Source organism: Rhinoderma darwinii, chromosome 5 (genome assembly GCF_050947455.1).
Source record: "Rhinoderma darwinii isolate aRhiDar2 chromosome 5, aRhiDar2.hap1, whole genome shotgun sequence".
NCBI lineage: Eukaryota > Metazoa > Chordata > Amphibia > Anura > Rhinodermatidae > Rhinoderma > Rhinoderma darwinii.
The window spans coordinates 224,210,597-224,228,270 of NC_134691.1; the positions used below are offsets into that span (position 1 = coordinate 224,210,597).

Below are 17,674 nucleotides of genomic sequence, written 5' to 3' on the forward strand. Positions count from 1 at the left end.
GTTCCAACGATGCGATGACCGACCTTAAGGATTCCATGCAAAACTGTCGAACATGAACGAAGCGGTTCAGCATACTCAAGTCCAGAATTGGGTGACGAGACCAGCCCTTCTTGGGAACTGTAAAAAGATTTAAGTAGAACCCTTGAAATCGGTCCAGCTGAGGAACTTGGACAATAACTTTCCACAGAAGGGAACAAACGGCCATGGAAAAAGCAAAAGCTTAAAGGGAATGTGATGCCAGAAAAACATGTTTTGTTTTTTTTAATTAAACATTTAGTGTGTGGGTGATTAAACATTGTTCAAATTTCTAATTTATAATATTTCCCATTTCTGGTCACTAGATGGAGCTATTCCCAAAATTGCAGCATTGCAAAATTGGGTAAAAAGCCCTCGCTCTAGTGAGCTCTCAGCATCCCCCCCTCCTTTATCCTGGCTAGTGCCGGGATAAACGAGGGGTTTGAACGGTGTAACCTCCTACACTGTGTCGCCATTTTTTTTTAGCTAACACACAGTGTAGTAGGTTTACATACAGTAGTAAACACACACAAACACGAACATACATTGAAATCTCTTACCTGCTCCTGCCGCCGCGGCTCCCTCCGGCCCGTCCGCTCCGTCTGCTGCCGCTGGTCCAAGTGCACAAGTCCGGAAGCCGCGACCGGAAGTAGTAATATTACTGTCCGGCCGCGACTTCCGGTCCACAGGAAAATGGCGCCAGACGGCGCCAATTTCAAATTGGACTGTGTGGGAGCGGCGCATGCGCAGTTCCCACACAGACGCCGTACACAGAAGTGAATGGGACGGGACCCGTTCGCAGTCCCTATGGGACTGTGGCTGCCGTATTCCATGTCTGTATGTGTCGTTAATCGACACATACAGAAATGGAACAAAAAATGGCAGCCCCCATAGGGAAGAAAAAGTGTAAAAATAAGAAAAAGTAAAACACAAACACACAAATAAATATAAACGTTTTTAATAAAGCACTAACATCTTTAACATATAAAAAAATAATTTGTGATGACACTGTTCCTTTAAACCAGAGGGCTAGCAGGAGAAGAGAAAAAGAAAATTCCAGGATGAAGCTTAACCCCTTAATGACCAGGCCATTTTATGCGTTAGTGACCAAGGATTTTTTTTGTTTTTTCACTGTTGCATTCTAAGAGTCGTAACATTTTTTTTATTCCGTCGACATAGCCGTATAAGGGCTTGTTTTTTGCGGGACGAGTTGTATTTTTCAATTGCATAATTTTTGGGTGCATATAATATATTGATTAACTTCTATTAACTTTATTTTAGGAAAGAATTGAAAATAAACGGCTATTCCAGCATTGTTTTTCAGGTTATAAATTTAAGGCGTTCACTGTGCGGCATAAATAACATGTTACCTTTATTCTATGGGTCGGCACGATTATGGGGATACCAAATATGTAACGGTTTTATGTTTTCCCACGTTTGCAAAACAAAAACCCTTTTAAATAAAAAAATTACTTGTTTTTGCATCGCTGCATTTCAAGAGCCGTAACTTTTTCTTTTTCCCGTCGACGTAGCCATATGTGGGCTTGTTTTTTGCGGGACAAAGTGTAGTTTTCACTGGTAGTATTTTGGGGTACATGGGACTTATTGAATAACTTTTAAATTATTTTTTAAAGTGGGAATGGGAGAAAAAAAGGAATTTTGCCATTCTTTTTTGCGGTTTTGTTCGACGCCGTTCACCCGGCCGTTTAATTAATGTGTTAACTTTATTGTTTGAATCATTACGATCGCTTTTGATACCATATATGTGTATTTGTTACTTTGTTTTTTACACTTTTACTAAACAAAACTACTTTTTGGGGAAAAAGATTGGATTTTATTTTATTTTTACTGCAATCTTTTTTTTAAAACTTTAACTGTTTTACATTTTTTTTTTGCCCCACTAGGGGACTTCACTATGATCGCTTATATAATGCTTTGGTATACCAAAGCATTATTGCCTGGCAGTGTAAAACTGACAGGCAATCTATTAGGCCATGCCTATGGCATGGGCTAATAGGCAGATGCTAAAGGCAGTACTGGGGGCGTTTGGTAGGCCCCCAGCTGCCATGGAAACCCAACGGCACCCCGCGATTTCTTCGCGGGGCGCCGATGGGGTGACAGAGGGAGCTTCCTCCCTCTGTCAAACAGATTAGATGCCGCTGTCGCTTTTGGGTTAAACGTCCGGAATCGGAGCGCGCTTCGATTCCGGCAGAAGCTGGGCTGTGTATAACAGCCGTGCTCCTGCTGCTGATCGCGTGGGTACACTGGCAGTACCCACCCGATCAGAGCGACGGATATATCCGCCACTAAGCGGGAACAACTGCTCGTTAAGGGGTTAAATAAAAAAATATCTTGTAGCCCGTAGACACCACCTCTCGAACCCAGGCGTCGTCCACATGAGCGAGCCATGTCTCCTGAAAGGAAAAAAGTTGTCCCCCACTCGGACATCTGTCACGAGTGCATAGACTCCTTCATATTGAATGGGTCTTGTTAAATGGGGCTTCCGGGGCCTGGGATGTGGCTGCCAAGCCGATATATGCTTAAAGGATGGCCATCTGAAGTCATTAGTCTGGTTTGTCCTCCTGTCTGGTCTAAAAGAAAATTGTCTCCGCGAGGAGACATTAGGAAAGGACCAAAAACATTGCTACCTGATAAAAAGGGGGAAGGTTGTTCTGAGATAAAAGAGAGCTCTTACCACCTGTAGCCTCAGAAATAATCTCCCCCTGACATTTACCAAACAGCCTTCTTGGATGCTTGATCTGCTGCCCAAGATCGAAGCCAAACGGGGTTTCGGATGGCAATAAAATGCCTCAAGGGATGCCATAAACATATTTGAAACACGGATAACCTGAAAAATGAGTTCAGTTAACTCCTGCTCCGGCGCTCCCGATAGGCTGCCATAATGCACCTGCTTCCCCCACACTGAACAGGCCTTGCTCAACGAAGCGGATGCAAAAGCCAGATGCAGAGCGGAACCCGCAGCCAGAAAAACATACCGTATTTAGCTTGAAAACCAGACCTCTTGTCCAGAGGATCACTGAAGGAAGCTGCCTTATCCAGGAGAATAGTCGTGGTCCTTGAATTCCTAGCAATAGGCGGATGCACAGAAGGAGACACAGACCACAATGAGACCAAAGTCACCTGAAAAGGACATAGAAACAACAAGACGTCTGTACGGATGTTTCCACTCCTTGGTTATTAACTACTCAAATTCACAATGGGTTTGGGAAACCCAGCTGGTGGCGCTGCTGGAACTATAATGGTGCTTCCTCCTGAGAAGGGGAGATGGGATTATCCCTTACATGCAAAGTTTCTCTTTCAGCACGTATAAACACCTGCACAGCAGATGACAACTGTGATTCCCTGTTCTGACATGGAATTCGAGTAAGATTAGAACTGTGATACCCCCTAGGGCCTTAGCAAAAGAAAATCGGCCATTCAGGGGGTGCCACATCCTCAGGTATGAGCCATCTGGGGGGCCTGGTTAGCAAGCACTGCAGACCAAATTGGCTAGGCTCGACGCGAGTAAACTTTATATTACAACCGCCACAGCCATCAAAAGTAGCCTTGACCACCTGTATAGGCTGCTTGGTAACATCCTCCCGAGGAGAAGACATGACAGAAAGGGGAAAAGATATAAACTGTAATGTCTGGAGAAGAAAATGGGGAAGCCAGACCCTTGGAGCTGTGTACCCCTGCGGATGCAGAAAGTAGGAGGATAGCACCAGAAAATGAGTTGCAGTAGAGAAAAGCCATTCAGGAGACCTAAGCCCCATCCCTGCCTCCCGAAAAGGTCTTCCTCTAATAAAGAGCAGACACAAGGAGGAAGGCTATAGGCCGAAAATGAATACCTGATAGACTTGAGTGGAGTCAAAATTGAACAAACAAACGCTGCCTAGGCCAGACACAAGCAGGGGGCTAAATTAGAAAGCCAGGCCGCACGAGGGCAAGACGAGTGGCTAAAACGGCGATCATCCCGCGAACAATAAGAAACAAAGCTCCAGAGGTAAGTAAAAAGGGACTAAACCCCTAGAGAAGGAATCACTTCCAAATAAAAAAAAAGAGAAGAGACTCACAGCACTTCCTTAGACAGCAGAATAAATAAAGGGGGGGTTGGGAACATACTTACCCTCAGACTTCTTCAGGTACGCAGGGTCACCTCCTCAGTAGAAAGTAGGTGACTGCAAGAGAAGAATAAACAGAGCAGAGGACTGCCCTGTTTCCCGTCACCTGCAGGGTGCTAACATAGGCTGTAAACAGGCTAAAACCCCCTGAAGATAAGGCTAAGTTCACACTACCGTTGTCTCCCTTTTAGGTCTCTTGAGCTAGGTTTCTGTTCTTTTCACGGAAGCTAAAGTGCAGTCTGAGCACTTTAGCTTCCTTAAAAAAACAAAAACTAGCGAGTGGAGGGAAACGTAATCCAACTGAGACAAAAGAATTAGAATTGAAATGGTAATTCAAACAGAAACGATGGTTTCCGTTTGGATTTTTGGTCATCTCTTTCTCAGACGGAAGAGACCTAAACGGGAGACAACAGTAGTGTGAACAAAATAAAAAGTAGTGTGAACAAAATAAAAAGTAACAGCAGACTCGAGAATCCAGTCATGTCTGCCTATGACACTAGGCTAAAAACTGAATTAGTGTCTGTGAAAAGGGTATGGCCTGCCTGGACGCAGCCAAGACTCTATACTATTTAGTGTTGCCTCCTAATTGCAGGAGCATACACCCATGGTGTCTCCTAATGATTATCAAGAAATCAAAAATTTAGGAATTGAATGGGAAAAAAGTAAACGCAGGCGGAGAAACATATGAATGGAGTTCAAGTATTATTAAAAATAACTGCTTACATTAGAAGCAAACATAATAAAACTTGTTCTCAATAATGTGGCCAGTACTATTCAGTACTTTTGATGGCAAGCATAGTGAACTATTTTTGTTGTAAAAAATTCTGTTAACCCTGATGGACCCCAAAGAAGTCAATGGGGGTCTGTCAGGATAATGCAGTTAGTGTGAACAAAGATTTAGAACCTCTAAAACGGGGTCAAATTTTTTACTACAGCATCTAAAGAATGCAGAGTTATTTCAGGTTATTGATCAATTCCCATTGCAGCCATTTTTTTGTTTTTTCTCCCCACCTTCCAAAAGACATAGCTTTTCAATTTTTCCATCGATATAGTCGTCTGAGGGCCTGATTTTTGCTGGACAAGTTGTAGTTTTTTACGGCACCATTAATTGTACCATGTAATTTACAGGAAAATTGGAAGAAATTATGAAAAAAAACCTGGTTCCTCCATTTTTTTGGGGTATTGTTTTTACGGCATTCAACGTACAGTAAAGACAACTAGGCTGTGTCTAGGATTGCAGCTCAATCTGCTACGCTTGAATGGGACGGGAACTGCAATCCAAGGCACAGCCGTTATAGATGTGCAAGGCGCTGTACCTGTAAACTAGGAAAACGCTGCGGCCTTGTCAATCAGCTGATCAGTGGGGGTGCCAGGAGTTGGACCCCCACCGATCTGATATTGATGACCTATCCTATGGATTAAAGAAGCAGACCTGGGGGTTTAATGAAGGCTGCCAAGACAACCATCGGCACCCCACGATCGCTCCCCGGGGCGGCGGTGATGGACTGTTGGAGGGGGCCGGCCCTCTTTCAAACAGCTTTAATGCCGTGGTTGGTATTGACCGTGACATCGAAGGGGTTAAACGAGAGCGATCACAGTAATCAATGATCCCGCTCACTGCAGTGGAGTGCCGGATGTAATATACAGCCGGACATGCGTATTTAATACTGCAGACTCAGCTTGAGAGCCCGCTCCATATTTTCTCTCCCGGCCTTCTGCTATATATATATATATATATATATATATATATATATATATATATATATATGACGGACATCAGGAGGGGGTTAAGGCACAACCTGCTTAGATTTCATTATGAATTCAGTTTTAAGCCATTACTCTGAATGATTTTGTAAATTGCACATTCTCCATGAACTGAAAATCATTTTCTATAACTCTTCATCTGTCTTTCTATCTATCTATCCCATATCTATCCCTGTGTCCCAGATCTATCCCAGATCTATCCCTCTATCCCAGATCTATCCCTCTATCCCAGATCTATCCCTCTATCCCAGATCTATCCCTCTATCCCAGATCTATCCCTCTATCCCAGATCTATCCCTCTATCCCAGATCTATCCCTCTATCCCAGATCTATTCCTCTATCCCAGATCTATTCCTCTATCCCAGATCTATCCCTCTATCCCAGATCTATCCCTCTATCCCAGATCTATCCCTCTATCCCAGATCTATCCCTCTATCCCAGATCTATCCCTCTATCCCAGATCTATCCCTCTATACCAGATCTATCAATCACGTGCAGCGCACGTGTCGGCTGTATGTTGCAGTTGACACCTCACTGCAATGGGCGGAATCAAAGATCACTTTGACTGTGCCCGTTTAACCCCTTAGATGTCACGATCAATGGCGACCACTGCATCTAAGCTGTTAGAAAGACGGGTGATCGCAACGCGATCGCGGGGTGCTGATGGTTGTTATGGCAGCCTGGGGGGGCCTGATCAAGGCCCCCAGGTCTGTGATCTTTGTATTCATATGAAGCCTTGCCTCCGGGCTTCATAGGAGACTGTCAGTATAGCGATATACTGGAATACATTAGTATTGCAGTATATCAGTCCCCTAAGGGGACATTAAAAAAAACAAAAAAAAACGTAATTCCATTTTTTTTATATGTCCAAAAAAAAACAACATGAACACGATGAATGCCGTAAAAAGGAAACCCCCAAAAAAATGGCGGAATCGCTATTTTCTGCCCATTTCCCCTACAAAGATTTTTTTTAATTCTCCCAGTAAAAAATATGATACGTTTAAATAGTGCTATGAAAACTACATCTCGTCCCACAAAAACAAGCCGTCATACGGCCATGTTGTTGGAAAGCGGTGAACAAACAAATGAAAATTAAAAAATGAAAATTGGCTGCGGAGGGAATGGGTTAAAGGCACCTGGCATGCCATGTTTACCAGAGTGGTAGAAGTCTAAAAGATGCTAAAAAGATAAAGTAGCACCTTACCTTTAGACCAGGTCTTTTTCTCATAGATGTCTTCAATTAAATCAATAATTACTTTGATTTTGTTCTTTATTTTAGTTTGCTCCAATTGAAATTCTTCTCTTGAAGTGAATGTGTTTCCTGAAGTATGTCCCATGGTTTGTATAAGAGACTTTCCTTTGCAGATTGTAGAATCCACTTCCAGTTTGAAAAATTGGAGGTACATTTTGTAATCGTTCATTTGCTGTCTATGTTTCTCTAGAACAATATGATTTTCAAACTCTTCATTCATCCCTGGTAGGTTAGAAATTGTAATCTCCACAGCTGGGCTTGAAACATCTTCCAGGTCTTCATCGATTTCTCCTTGGCCAGTGAGGGTTCTTGTTTGTAAAAATTTCACCCCACATAAGTCACACTGAGTTCTGTCAACATTTGCAATTTTGAAATGATCTGGAATGGATTCTTCTATGTGACATTTTAGCCTGCGTTTGTAAGCTTTTTTCCATTTCAAACATACGCATACGACACGAAATATTATGTATAACTGACGCACAGCCGATTGCTTCTGTACGTCAGCAGCAACATCTGCCAACAGATCAACTTTCTCTTCCTCAAAGTCCTCTTGCTCATTTACCATGAAACGGTCTTTAGTATCATGCATATTGTGATGAACAAAAGAAAGTTTTCTAAATCTTTCTAATTTGTCATCAAAGAAGATTCCTCTTACTTGGCCTTTGCCATAGGCAATATCCCATCTCCATGAGCATTCTACCAGGCGTTCGTCGTCACGATGAACTAACAATTCCTGAAGCAAGGAAACCAGATCTTCAGTTTTCTCGATTGTGCTAAGCTTACTGACCACATCAACCAACCTTCTTGGCACTTTCAATGGAAATTGACTTCTTAGAGAGTCCAACTTATACTGGATCTCTGGAATATGCTTTGTAAGCATGGGTTTGGCCTTTTCTGCAACAACACCAGTAAGATTTACCATCATCACTAACCAAAATACCAGTGTTCTTTCAGCTTCTCCAGAAGAAATGAAATCAACATCATCAAATGCATCTACAAGTACATTGAACTCTTCTTTCTCATCACCAGAAAAAACTTTGGCAAGATAGAAAATATGATGTCTGAAGTGTCTTGTAAGTTCCCAAACATCTTTTGGTTTGTATTCCCACAAGATGGAGTATGTATCTTTCAGGCTATCTTTCTTTCCAAACATGTATTCCCAATAGTGGAGAATAGAAATGTAGCTTTTAGGAAGCATAACTCTGGTATCCTTTGAAAACCTCATGAGTACAGCACAACACAGCATTAACTGGAATTCCAGCAACATCAGTGTGTTTGCGATGTTTGGAATCAATGGTAAAACACATTTCTTGACCAGAAAATTCATGAACCTGAAAAAATATCTCTTGCATGTGTCTGGGTTTTTGTATTGATAGAACTGCTGTAATGAGGTTTGTAGAAGGCGAAAAAAATGGATGTGAGTCACTTTTGGTGAGTTACTCTTTATATCAGGCTTCAGCATACCGGACCTGCCCTCTAGATATTTTTTCCGGCTTCCATCTCTGTGTGAATCAATCTTCTGGATTTCATACTCCCTCTCAAATTGTCTCTCCTCTTCTTGAAACAAATGCTGTAGACCATCTGGATACCTAGATAATAGACTTGAGATCTGCATTATTTTTAGCCAAAGGTCAGTAGACTCCCTTCTATTTTTTTTATCTTCTCCCAAAATTGATGTAACAAATTTAGTAAGCATATTTTTTCCTGGAAGTGGGAATCTGAGTAGTACTTCTCTGCACATTTTTGGGCTTTCTGAAAGGATCCGAAGATGAAAATGTTTAGAAAAAACTAAGCCTAAAAGGGAATTGCAGTAGCGGGAGCCATGAAGATTAACAATTTCATTAAGCTCTTCAGAATATTCATTTGAGAGGTTCTTTGCTTCAAGTAACAATCCACAAATTGTTATTACATTTTTTTTAGACAGCAAAATTTTTTTTAAGTCAGACTGTTGTAAAGGCTGATGATAATCTTTGCATTTATCATCTGTACATTCTAGTCCTACAATGTACTGACAGCATATATCTGGGTAAGTATTTACGACAATCTTTCCAGAAATCTCAAGCAACCACTTTAGAAAATGTTTTTGCAGCAAAAATTTCACATCTTTGAGGTCTGTGTCTTTCTTATCTTCCTCTATTTGTATATTAGAAAACCTGGGTCCCTCATGTTGTAGAACGAAACAATTTTGCTCATCAATTTGTACAAGACCATAAAACTCTAGACAGGTCTTAACTGCCTCCCTATCTGCATTGTTTTTAGTATCCTTAAGAGCTTTTATTAATGTTATCAGGGACTGTAGACCATAAGATGCCAAAGTCAGCAGTGATGGGCTAGACTCATCGCAGACTGAAGCTTGAAACAGTGCCTCCACAATACCAGCATGATGAGAAGCTTCCTTAAAATTAAAGAATGAGCTTCTGATTTTTTTAAAATCTTTTTCCAAAACTCCTTGAAGTAGTGTGGCTTCTGCAGCCTCAACATCTTGGTTTTTTTCAAGTAAAAGTTGCAGTGCTTCTGTAAGAACTTTGCCAGGGTCTTGGCCATTAGCTATGCTGCGACGAGCTGCTGCAAGCAGGCACAATGCTCGAAATTCTGTCCTTGTTGTCAGGTCCGCCGCTTCTATTAACATTCCGTGTTCTCTCAGCAGAGATGCTGCTTCTTCGTGCCTACTTTTACTCTTAAGTAAATCAGCTGCTTCTATCCAACATTTTCGATTTTTAAGAAAAACCAACTGATCTTCATCATCAAGTTTTGAAAGCATTACATTCATGTTCTTCAGTTTATTTTGTTTGAAGTAATCTGCAGCAGCTTCCAAATAGAATTGCCTCTCCCTGAACTGTAATGGTTTATTAGGATGCTTCTGTCGATATCTGAAAATGTAGAATAAACAGTAGTAACAGGTGAAGAAAACCGTAAAAATTTAACAAAATAATATTTACTTTGATGAACAAATATTTAAAGCAAAAAGAAATAAAATTAACTTGGTACCTCTCAATAGCATCAGCAGCTTCTTCATACATTTTGCCACGGTAATACAAGTTCAGTGTGTCTTCAATTTCTCCAACCTGTTCGTACAGTTGAGCAGCAGCTTTATTGTCCTGTGCTTTCTTGTAGAAGAATGCTGCAACCTTGGACTGCAAAATAAAAAAAGAAGCGAAAAACATTCAGTCAGTTTGTTCAAATTAAACCTTAAAGGGTTGGTCGGGAATCACCAAAAACTGTGCCAATGGGGGGAAATTCCATCAAATAAAAAAAAAGCAGCATTACTTAACTGTAGTAAGCCGCTTCGGTGCTCCCCGCCAGTCTGTTTACTGTGCTTGTGACTGCAGCGGTCACGTGTGTCGACGTGACAGCATCACTGCAGCTCAGTAAACAAAGACCGTCGGGGAGCACCAGAGTAGCGGCAGCGCTGGAGCGGCGGGATATTTTACAAGTATGTTTTTTTTTAAATTTCCCCCTTTGGCTTGTTTTTTGCTGATCCCGAACCCCTTTAATGTCTAGGAAAAAAGGATAAAGAATCCAAATGGAGGTTCCATAGAGATTCATTATACTGTATGTCCCCAACACAATTACTAGTCTTACCACTTCTTCGTTTATTAAAAAATAAATAATATCCTTCTTCGATGTTATAAAACTTGCCTCACAGAAACTTAAAGGGGGATTTTCAAGATCCCCAGAAAAGACCATACATGGAAAAAAATTGCATAAAACAAAAAATAACATATACTCATCTGATGAATTTGCTGCTGCTCTAGCGCCACCTCTCCAGTGCTTCCCAACAAACTTTGTTTACCTTGCTGCTTCATTGACATGGCCGTATGCCCCACATGATCGGTGATTATCTGCAGCGGTCACGTGGTGTAGAAAGGCACATTATCGCTGCAGCAAGTTAAACAAAGCTAGGTTGGGGCCACTGATGTGGCGCCGTTGGCTCGGTAGTGGGTTCATCAGGTGAGTATAGATTATTTTTTTGTATTATGCCATTTCTTTCATGTAGTGTATTTTCTGGGAATCTTGGAAAACCCCTTTATTTCTAATAACTAAATAAGGAAATAATAGAAGCAGAAGGCACATGCCATAAGCTAATGTTTGTATATGCATATACCATATCTATAAAAAGCATTCACCCTCTTGGAGTTTTCATTGAATCCATGTAGATTTTAATTAGATTTGTTGACACTAGTCAATAGAAAAGACTAAATGAGTGCTGTAAATAAAGCTTAATTAATGAAGAATAGGAAGTACTGCAATTTTCGAATATACTTTTAAGGGTATTTATTAAGATATTTGCGCCAGTTTTGTTGCGTAAAAAAGTTGCAAATTATGGTGCACGTCATATTTGGAACTTTTACCTCTTCTCGCCATTTTTAAAAAGTGGAGGTAACGGAGGAGCGGGATCAGCAAGTTTCTGACAATTATAATTTTTAAAGAAAGATAATGGTTCAAATTGTAGTGCAAATCTCATAGAAGGTGTAGATTTCATTTTTAGTCTTAGGACTGCCCAAGATGCTCCAAATTTATTAAGTGGTGTGCGCCTCTTAATAAATTTGGCGCATTTCATGCCAACAACATCTCTATCTACAGTCTTGCAAATTTCTTTCCATTGTTTAATGACAGTGATAACTGTACCACAAAGGATATTTAGTGACTTGGAAATTTTTCTTTATTCATCCGTCCATCACCATGACCAGTACTCTTTAATGGGCTTCCAGAGAATGTTATATTTACGGTAGACTTATCTAAAACACCCTGACGAAAATTATCTCTATTTGACAAATTGTATGACTTATAAAACGAATAGATTATTCCTGCCCAGCTCAGTCGCATCTATACAGCTTGAACCCTTTCATTATACGCAGCTGTGTCATGTGATCAAAGTTTTAGGCAAAGTGTGGCCCCAAATTTTAAAATATTGTACCAACGACCGTCACATTCAGTCAATTCAGTAAATGAAAACAAATATGCTCATGTGAAAAAATATTTTTAATTACAATAAACAAATTAAAATTGAAAATAATTACAATTCTGCATCCTAAAGGCTGGATTCACTTGGACATATGAAGTTGTGTGTTTCTGGGACCCACCCTTGAGCAATATAGAAATAATGCGACCACTCTTGATTGTGTACTAAAATGTGTGTAGTAAAGATCAATATTACCGTATAGTGACCATATATTGGCAGATACCAGTTCTATACAGGCACTCTGCAGACCAAATAAGTGATTACAGTACAGGGATATACATACAGTGACTCACCAGTGACGTCTTCTCACATAGGAGTCATTCGCTTTCCCTTTTCTTCTTCATCCGGCCCAAAATGCGTGACTTCTTCCAGGCATGAATCGCTACTGCAGAATTTGCAACACAAACACCTTTGGCTCCTCACTTTTCCAGCACCCTTCCCACCCTCTACAAAAACTCCCCATTTATAGTGCCCCAGATGGAAATAATGTCCCCTCTTGGTGCCCCACACCGTAATAGTACCCCCCTGTACAGTAATAGTGCCCGCTTTGTGCTTCACACAATGATAGTGCCCCACGCACAGTAATAGTGCCCTCCCTACACAGGAATGCTTCCCCAGTAGTTAGGTCCCCCTTTGTGTTCCGATATAGTAGTTAGGTCCCCCTATGGGCTCTCATATATTAGGCAGTACCCCTTTGTGTCCCCAAGTTAGTCAGGTCCCCTTTGGTGCCTCTATATAGGGCAGAGTTTCCCAACCTTTTCAGGCTCGAGGCACCCCAGGAAAAAAATAAATTCTCAGGGTACCCCTACCAAAAATTGTTTACAAAACGACAAAAAATGGCTAAAAACAAGCACTACACTCCTAGGGTATGTTCACACAACGTTTTTTTGTAAGGCAGAAACTAAAAATCTGCCTCCAAATTCATTTAGGAATTTTGAGGCAGATTTTGAATTGACAGCGTTGTTTGACTTATTTTTTTTTTGCTGTGTTTTTTGCCCACATTTTTTTCTAAGCCGTTGAAGCGAAGCCAAAAACCGCAGACAAAAAAGCACCAAATAAGCGCCGCAGGGTTTTTCTGCCTCCTATCAATTTCAATGGGAGGTCAGAGGCGGAAACCACTCGAAGACCATCAGCCCTCCACTCACAGTAATGACCATCAGCCCCCCACTCACAGTAAAAAGACCATCAGCCCCCCACTCACAGTAAAATGACCATCAGCCCCTCACTCACAGTAAAATAACCATCAGCCCCTCACTCACAGTAAAATGACCATCAGCCCCTCACTCACAGTAAAATAACCATCAGCCCCTCACTCACAGTAAAATGACCATCAGCCCTCCACTCACAGTAATGACCATCAGCCCCCAACTCACAGTAAAATTACCATCAGCCCCCCACTCACAGTAAAAGGACCATCAGCCCCCAACTCACAGTAAAATTACCATCAGCCCCCAACTCACAGTAAAATGACCATCAGCCCCCCACTCACAGTAAAATGACCATCAGCCCCTCACTCACAGTAAAAAGACCATCAGCCCCCCACTCACAGTAAAATGACCATCAGCCCCTCACTCACAGTAAAATGACCATCAGCCCCCCACTCACAGTAAAATGACCATCAGCCCCCCACTCACAGTAAAATGACCATCAGCCCCCCACTCACAGTAAAATGACCATCAGCCCCCCACTCATAGTAAAATGACCATCAGCCCCCCACTCACAGTAAAATTACCATCAGCCCCCACTCACAGTAAAATGACCATCAGCCCCCAACTCACAGTAAAATGACCATCAGCCCCCCACTCACAGTAAAATGACCATCAGCCCCCCACTCACAGTAAAATGACCATCAGCCCCCCACTCACAGTAAAATGACCATCAGCCCCCCACTCACAGTAAAATGACCATCAGCCCCCCACTCATAGTAAAATGACCATCAGCCCCCCACTCACAGTAAAATTACCATCAGCCCCCTACTCACAGTATAATGACCCCTCAGTAAAGAGACCATAAGCCCCCTCCAGTAAAGTGACCATCAGCATCAGCCTCAGCCCCCGAGTAAAATCACCATCGGCCTCTGTTCCCCCCCCCCCCCAGTAAAATTACCATCAGCCCCCTCCAGCAAAGCCACCATCAGCCTGCCTCAGTCCCCCCCCCCCCCCCGATAAAATGACCATCCGCCCCTCTAGTAAAGTGACCATCACAGAGAGGAAGCGTGCTTACTCCTGGGGAAGGAATAAATAAGGCAGTATAAGAACAACAACTCCCAGCATGTCCAGACTATTATGTGATATCAATGGACATTACAGGGAGGAGATATAAGAGGAGAGAACTACAACTACCAGCATGTCCAGGACGTTATTATGGGATATCAGAGGACATTACAGAGAGGAGATATAAGAGGAGAGAACTATAACTCCCAGCATGCCCAGACTATTATTATGTGATATCAGAGGACATTACAGGGAGGAGGTATAAGAGGAGAGAACTACAACTACCAGCATGACCAGACTGTTTTTATGGGATATCAGAGGACATTACAGGGAGGAGGTAAAAGAGGAGAGAACTACAACTACCAGCATGTCCAGACTGTTATTATGGGATATCAGAGGACATTACAGAGAGGCGGTATAAGAGGAGAGGACTACAACTACCAGCATGTCCAGGACGTTAATATGGGATATCAGAGGACATTACAGAGAGGAGGTATAAGAGGAGAGGACTACAACTTCCGGCATTCTGGTTCCATTTCTCACACACCTGCTAACAAAGTAAAGAAAAAAAATACTTACCCTGCCCAGCGTTAATGGCTCCTCTCCCTCTGTCAGGCTTCTAGTCGGAAGCGGTGGGCGGTACTCGTAACAGACGTCCGCGCGTCACGTCTGCTACGGGGTCCGTATTGTTTTTTTAAAGGTGATGATATAATCCTGTAGTTCACAGGAAGTCAGACATACAGGAGAAAATATTGTTTTTTTAATTTATTTTTTTTGCAGTGGATGAGCAGAGTGACGCGGCACCCCTGGACGGCTCTCGCGGCACCCCGGTTGGGAACCACTGATATAGGGGTTAGATTCCCTTTGTACCCCTATAAAGTATTTAGGACCACTTTGTGTCTCCATGTTAGATAGGTCCCCCTTTGTGACCCTTTATAGGAGTTAGGCCCCCTTTGTGTCACCATATAGTAGCGAGATCCCTTTGGTGCTCCCATATAGTTGTTAGGCCCTCTTGTGCCCTCCATATAGTATTTAGGATCACTTGTGCCTTCCATGTAGTAGTTACGCCCTCTTTGCGCCAATAAAAAATAAAAACTCACCTAACCCGGCTCCCATGACAAGTGGATAGGTCTTTTTCCAGCATTGTGAAGTTACCGCGTCACCGGCGCCGTGACATCATTGCGACGCCGATGTCCTCCCGACCTCTAGTAGACCACGGGCCTTAGACAGCCTGTGGCCTACAAGAGTAAGCAGCGGGACAGTGAGCCAATGGCTCTCTGCCCCGTGGCTTGAGAGAGATGCAGCTCGGCGCCTGGGTCCATCGGAGGTTCCTCTGGTGGGTCAGTCCGACGCTGCTTCTCTCTCGCAATCTGAGGTAGCTTTCTGCTTACAACTAAACATCAGTGGTGGCACTGAAGGCAGAGGGTCAACCGCTGTACAAATAAAAGAAACAATATATACCGTGGCAGGGTCCGGAGGTGGTGGTGGTGGTTGGTAGTGTAATTTAGCACACGATGGGTAAGTCTAACATTGTGGCCTTATGTGTGTGGTTTACTAACTTGGTATTGCTCTAAATACGTGAATAAACGGTTTCTAGTAATTTTTAAAAAGCACTTGCTGCCACGTATATATATTGCTTTGTACGGGAGTTAACTTTCAACCTATATATTATTCCATTTGGGAGTATTGTCACTTTACTGTGGATCTTTTCAACTGCATATATATCATGCAATGTATTGATTGCACCTTATAACTATATATATGGGATATTGTATTTCTGACCACCACCTCAGTTTGTTGTTTATGTGATATCAATTGTTATTTATTTCTTGTGATATATTTACTAAAATATATATTGTACTAATTATGTGTTGATGTACTACATAGTCTTGTGGTATACATTTATAGTTGGTATACCATGTTACGTACTAAAAAGGGACATCAGATTTTGGATAGGTTTCACCACCAAAATAAACCATGCTCATATGTATACAGGAGCTCATTTTCTCCTGTATGTCTGACTTCCTGTGAACTACAGGATTATATCATCACCTTTAAAAAACATACTGGCAGCTCTGAGACCCCTCCCCAACCAGCTCCATCCTTCTTGTTCCTCTGCAAGATCAACATGCATAGAATGTTGCTGAAGAGATTATTTCTGCCCTAAGGGAGCAGGAGTGCAGGGATATAATAGGCGAGTCCGTACAAGGATTAGCTGCAGAGTTATCATCCTCCCTTGACTCACATTGCACGTCTATACTTTCTGCGTGTGTGCTGTTTGCAGAGTCCAGCGTATTCTATGAGATGCAGCTTCTCACTGCTCTCCCCTGCCTCCTGCTTGTAAGGGATGACATGGAAAAACCTATCACAAGCAGAATCCAGATGAGATAAGCTGAAATTACATAGGAATACACTGTGACTCTACAGTGTGAGGACCAGAAGCCACTGATCTATCACTAACTGCATTTAGAAGAGCAATTGCAGCGTGCGGAGACTCCGCCCCTCTGTAAAGCCAGTAGCATAATTGGAAATGTAGACTGCTTTAGGGAAACCATATATGAGGGGAAGAAGGAACCAAGATGGCAGACATCCCATAAATAACAACTAAACAGGTATACACGAGACATAAACAAGAGTCTACTTTTTTTTTTTTTTTTTTAAAGTCTATGCTGCACTATATAGGCAAACAAAAAGGCTGGAGTGCTGCTTTAGGGGAACACAGTTTACCAAGTACTGAAAAGATAAATCCTTGCAAAACAAACACAGTATAAAGGATTTTACTCATTTAGGGAGTATGGCTTTAAACAGGTTTTCAAATAAAATAGTTATAACATGTCAATTAGATGTGACAAAACCATATGGTACCTGGATGAAGCCGGTAACACGGTGATACATATGCGGTCTTTTTACCCATATGGAGCCGTATGCAGAAAAAAAGATGGTTATTGTGAGATTCTACATTTTTAACTAATATTCTATATCCTTTGTGGCCTATGGTTTGCAATTTACTTTCTTCATGAGTGGTTTGTCCTCTAGCACTACCAGAGGCTAGGAGTTGAGTCCCACACATTTGTGCATTTATAATAAATTTAAGTCTGTTTGTTTTGCTTTCTTGGATGTTATAATAAAGAGAGTTTATTCGCTTGAGAGGTGCAGTATAGTATGTCTTTAGTATACATGTTGACTAAGGGCTCGTCCACACGCTGCGGAATTGCCACGTTTTTTCCGGCCGGAATTTTGGCTGGAAAAAACGCAGCAGAATACAGTAGCAGCATAGTGGATGAGATTTAACAAAATCTCATCCAAATGCTGCGTAAAAATTCAGAGCAGAAATTGACCTGCG

At 42.0% G+C, this 17,674-nt stretch overlaps 1 protein-coding gene across 2 annotated transcripts in view; it reads right to left on the reverse strand.

The window, feature by feature from the left end:
* The window catches only part of TRANK1 (tetratricopeptide repeat and ankyrin repeat containing 1), a 281,007-nt gene that overhangs the window by 8,138 nt on the left and 255,195 nt on the right, over window positions 1-17,674 (reverse strand). For both annotated transcript variants that reach the window (XM_075826966.1, XM_075826965.1), the window contains 2 exons: window positions 10,144-10,289; window positions 7,108-10,025 (listed from right to left, as the gene is read on the reverse strand). In XM_075826966.1, the coding sequence (XP_075683081.1) occupies window positions 7,108-10,025; window positions 10,144-10,289 (3,064 nt within the window). The remainder of the gene's footprint in view (window positions 1-7,107; window positions 10,026-10,143; window positions 10,290-17,674) is intronic.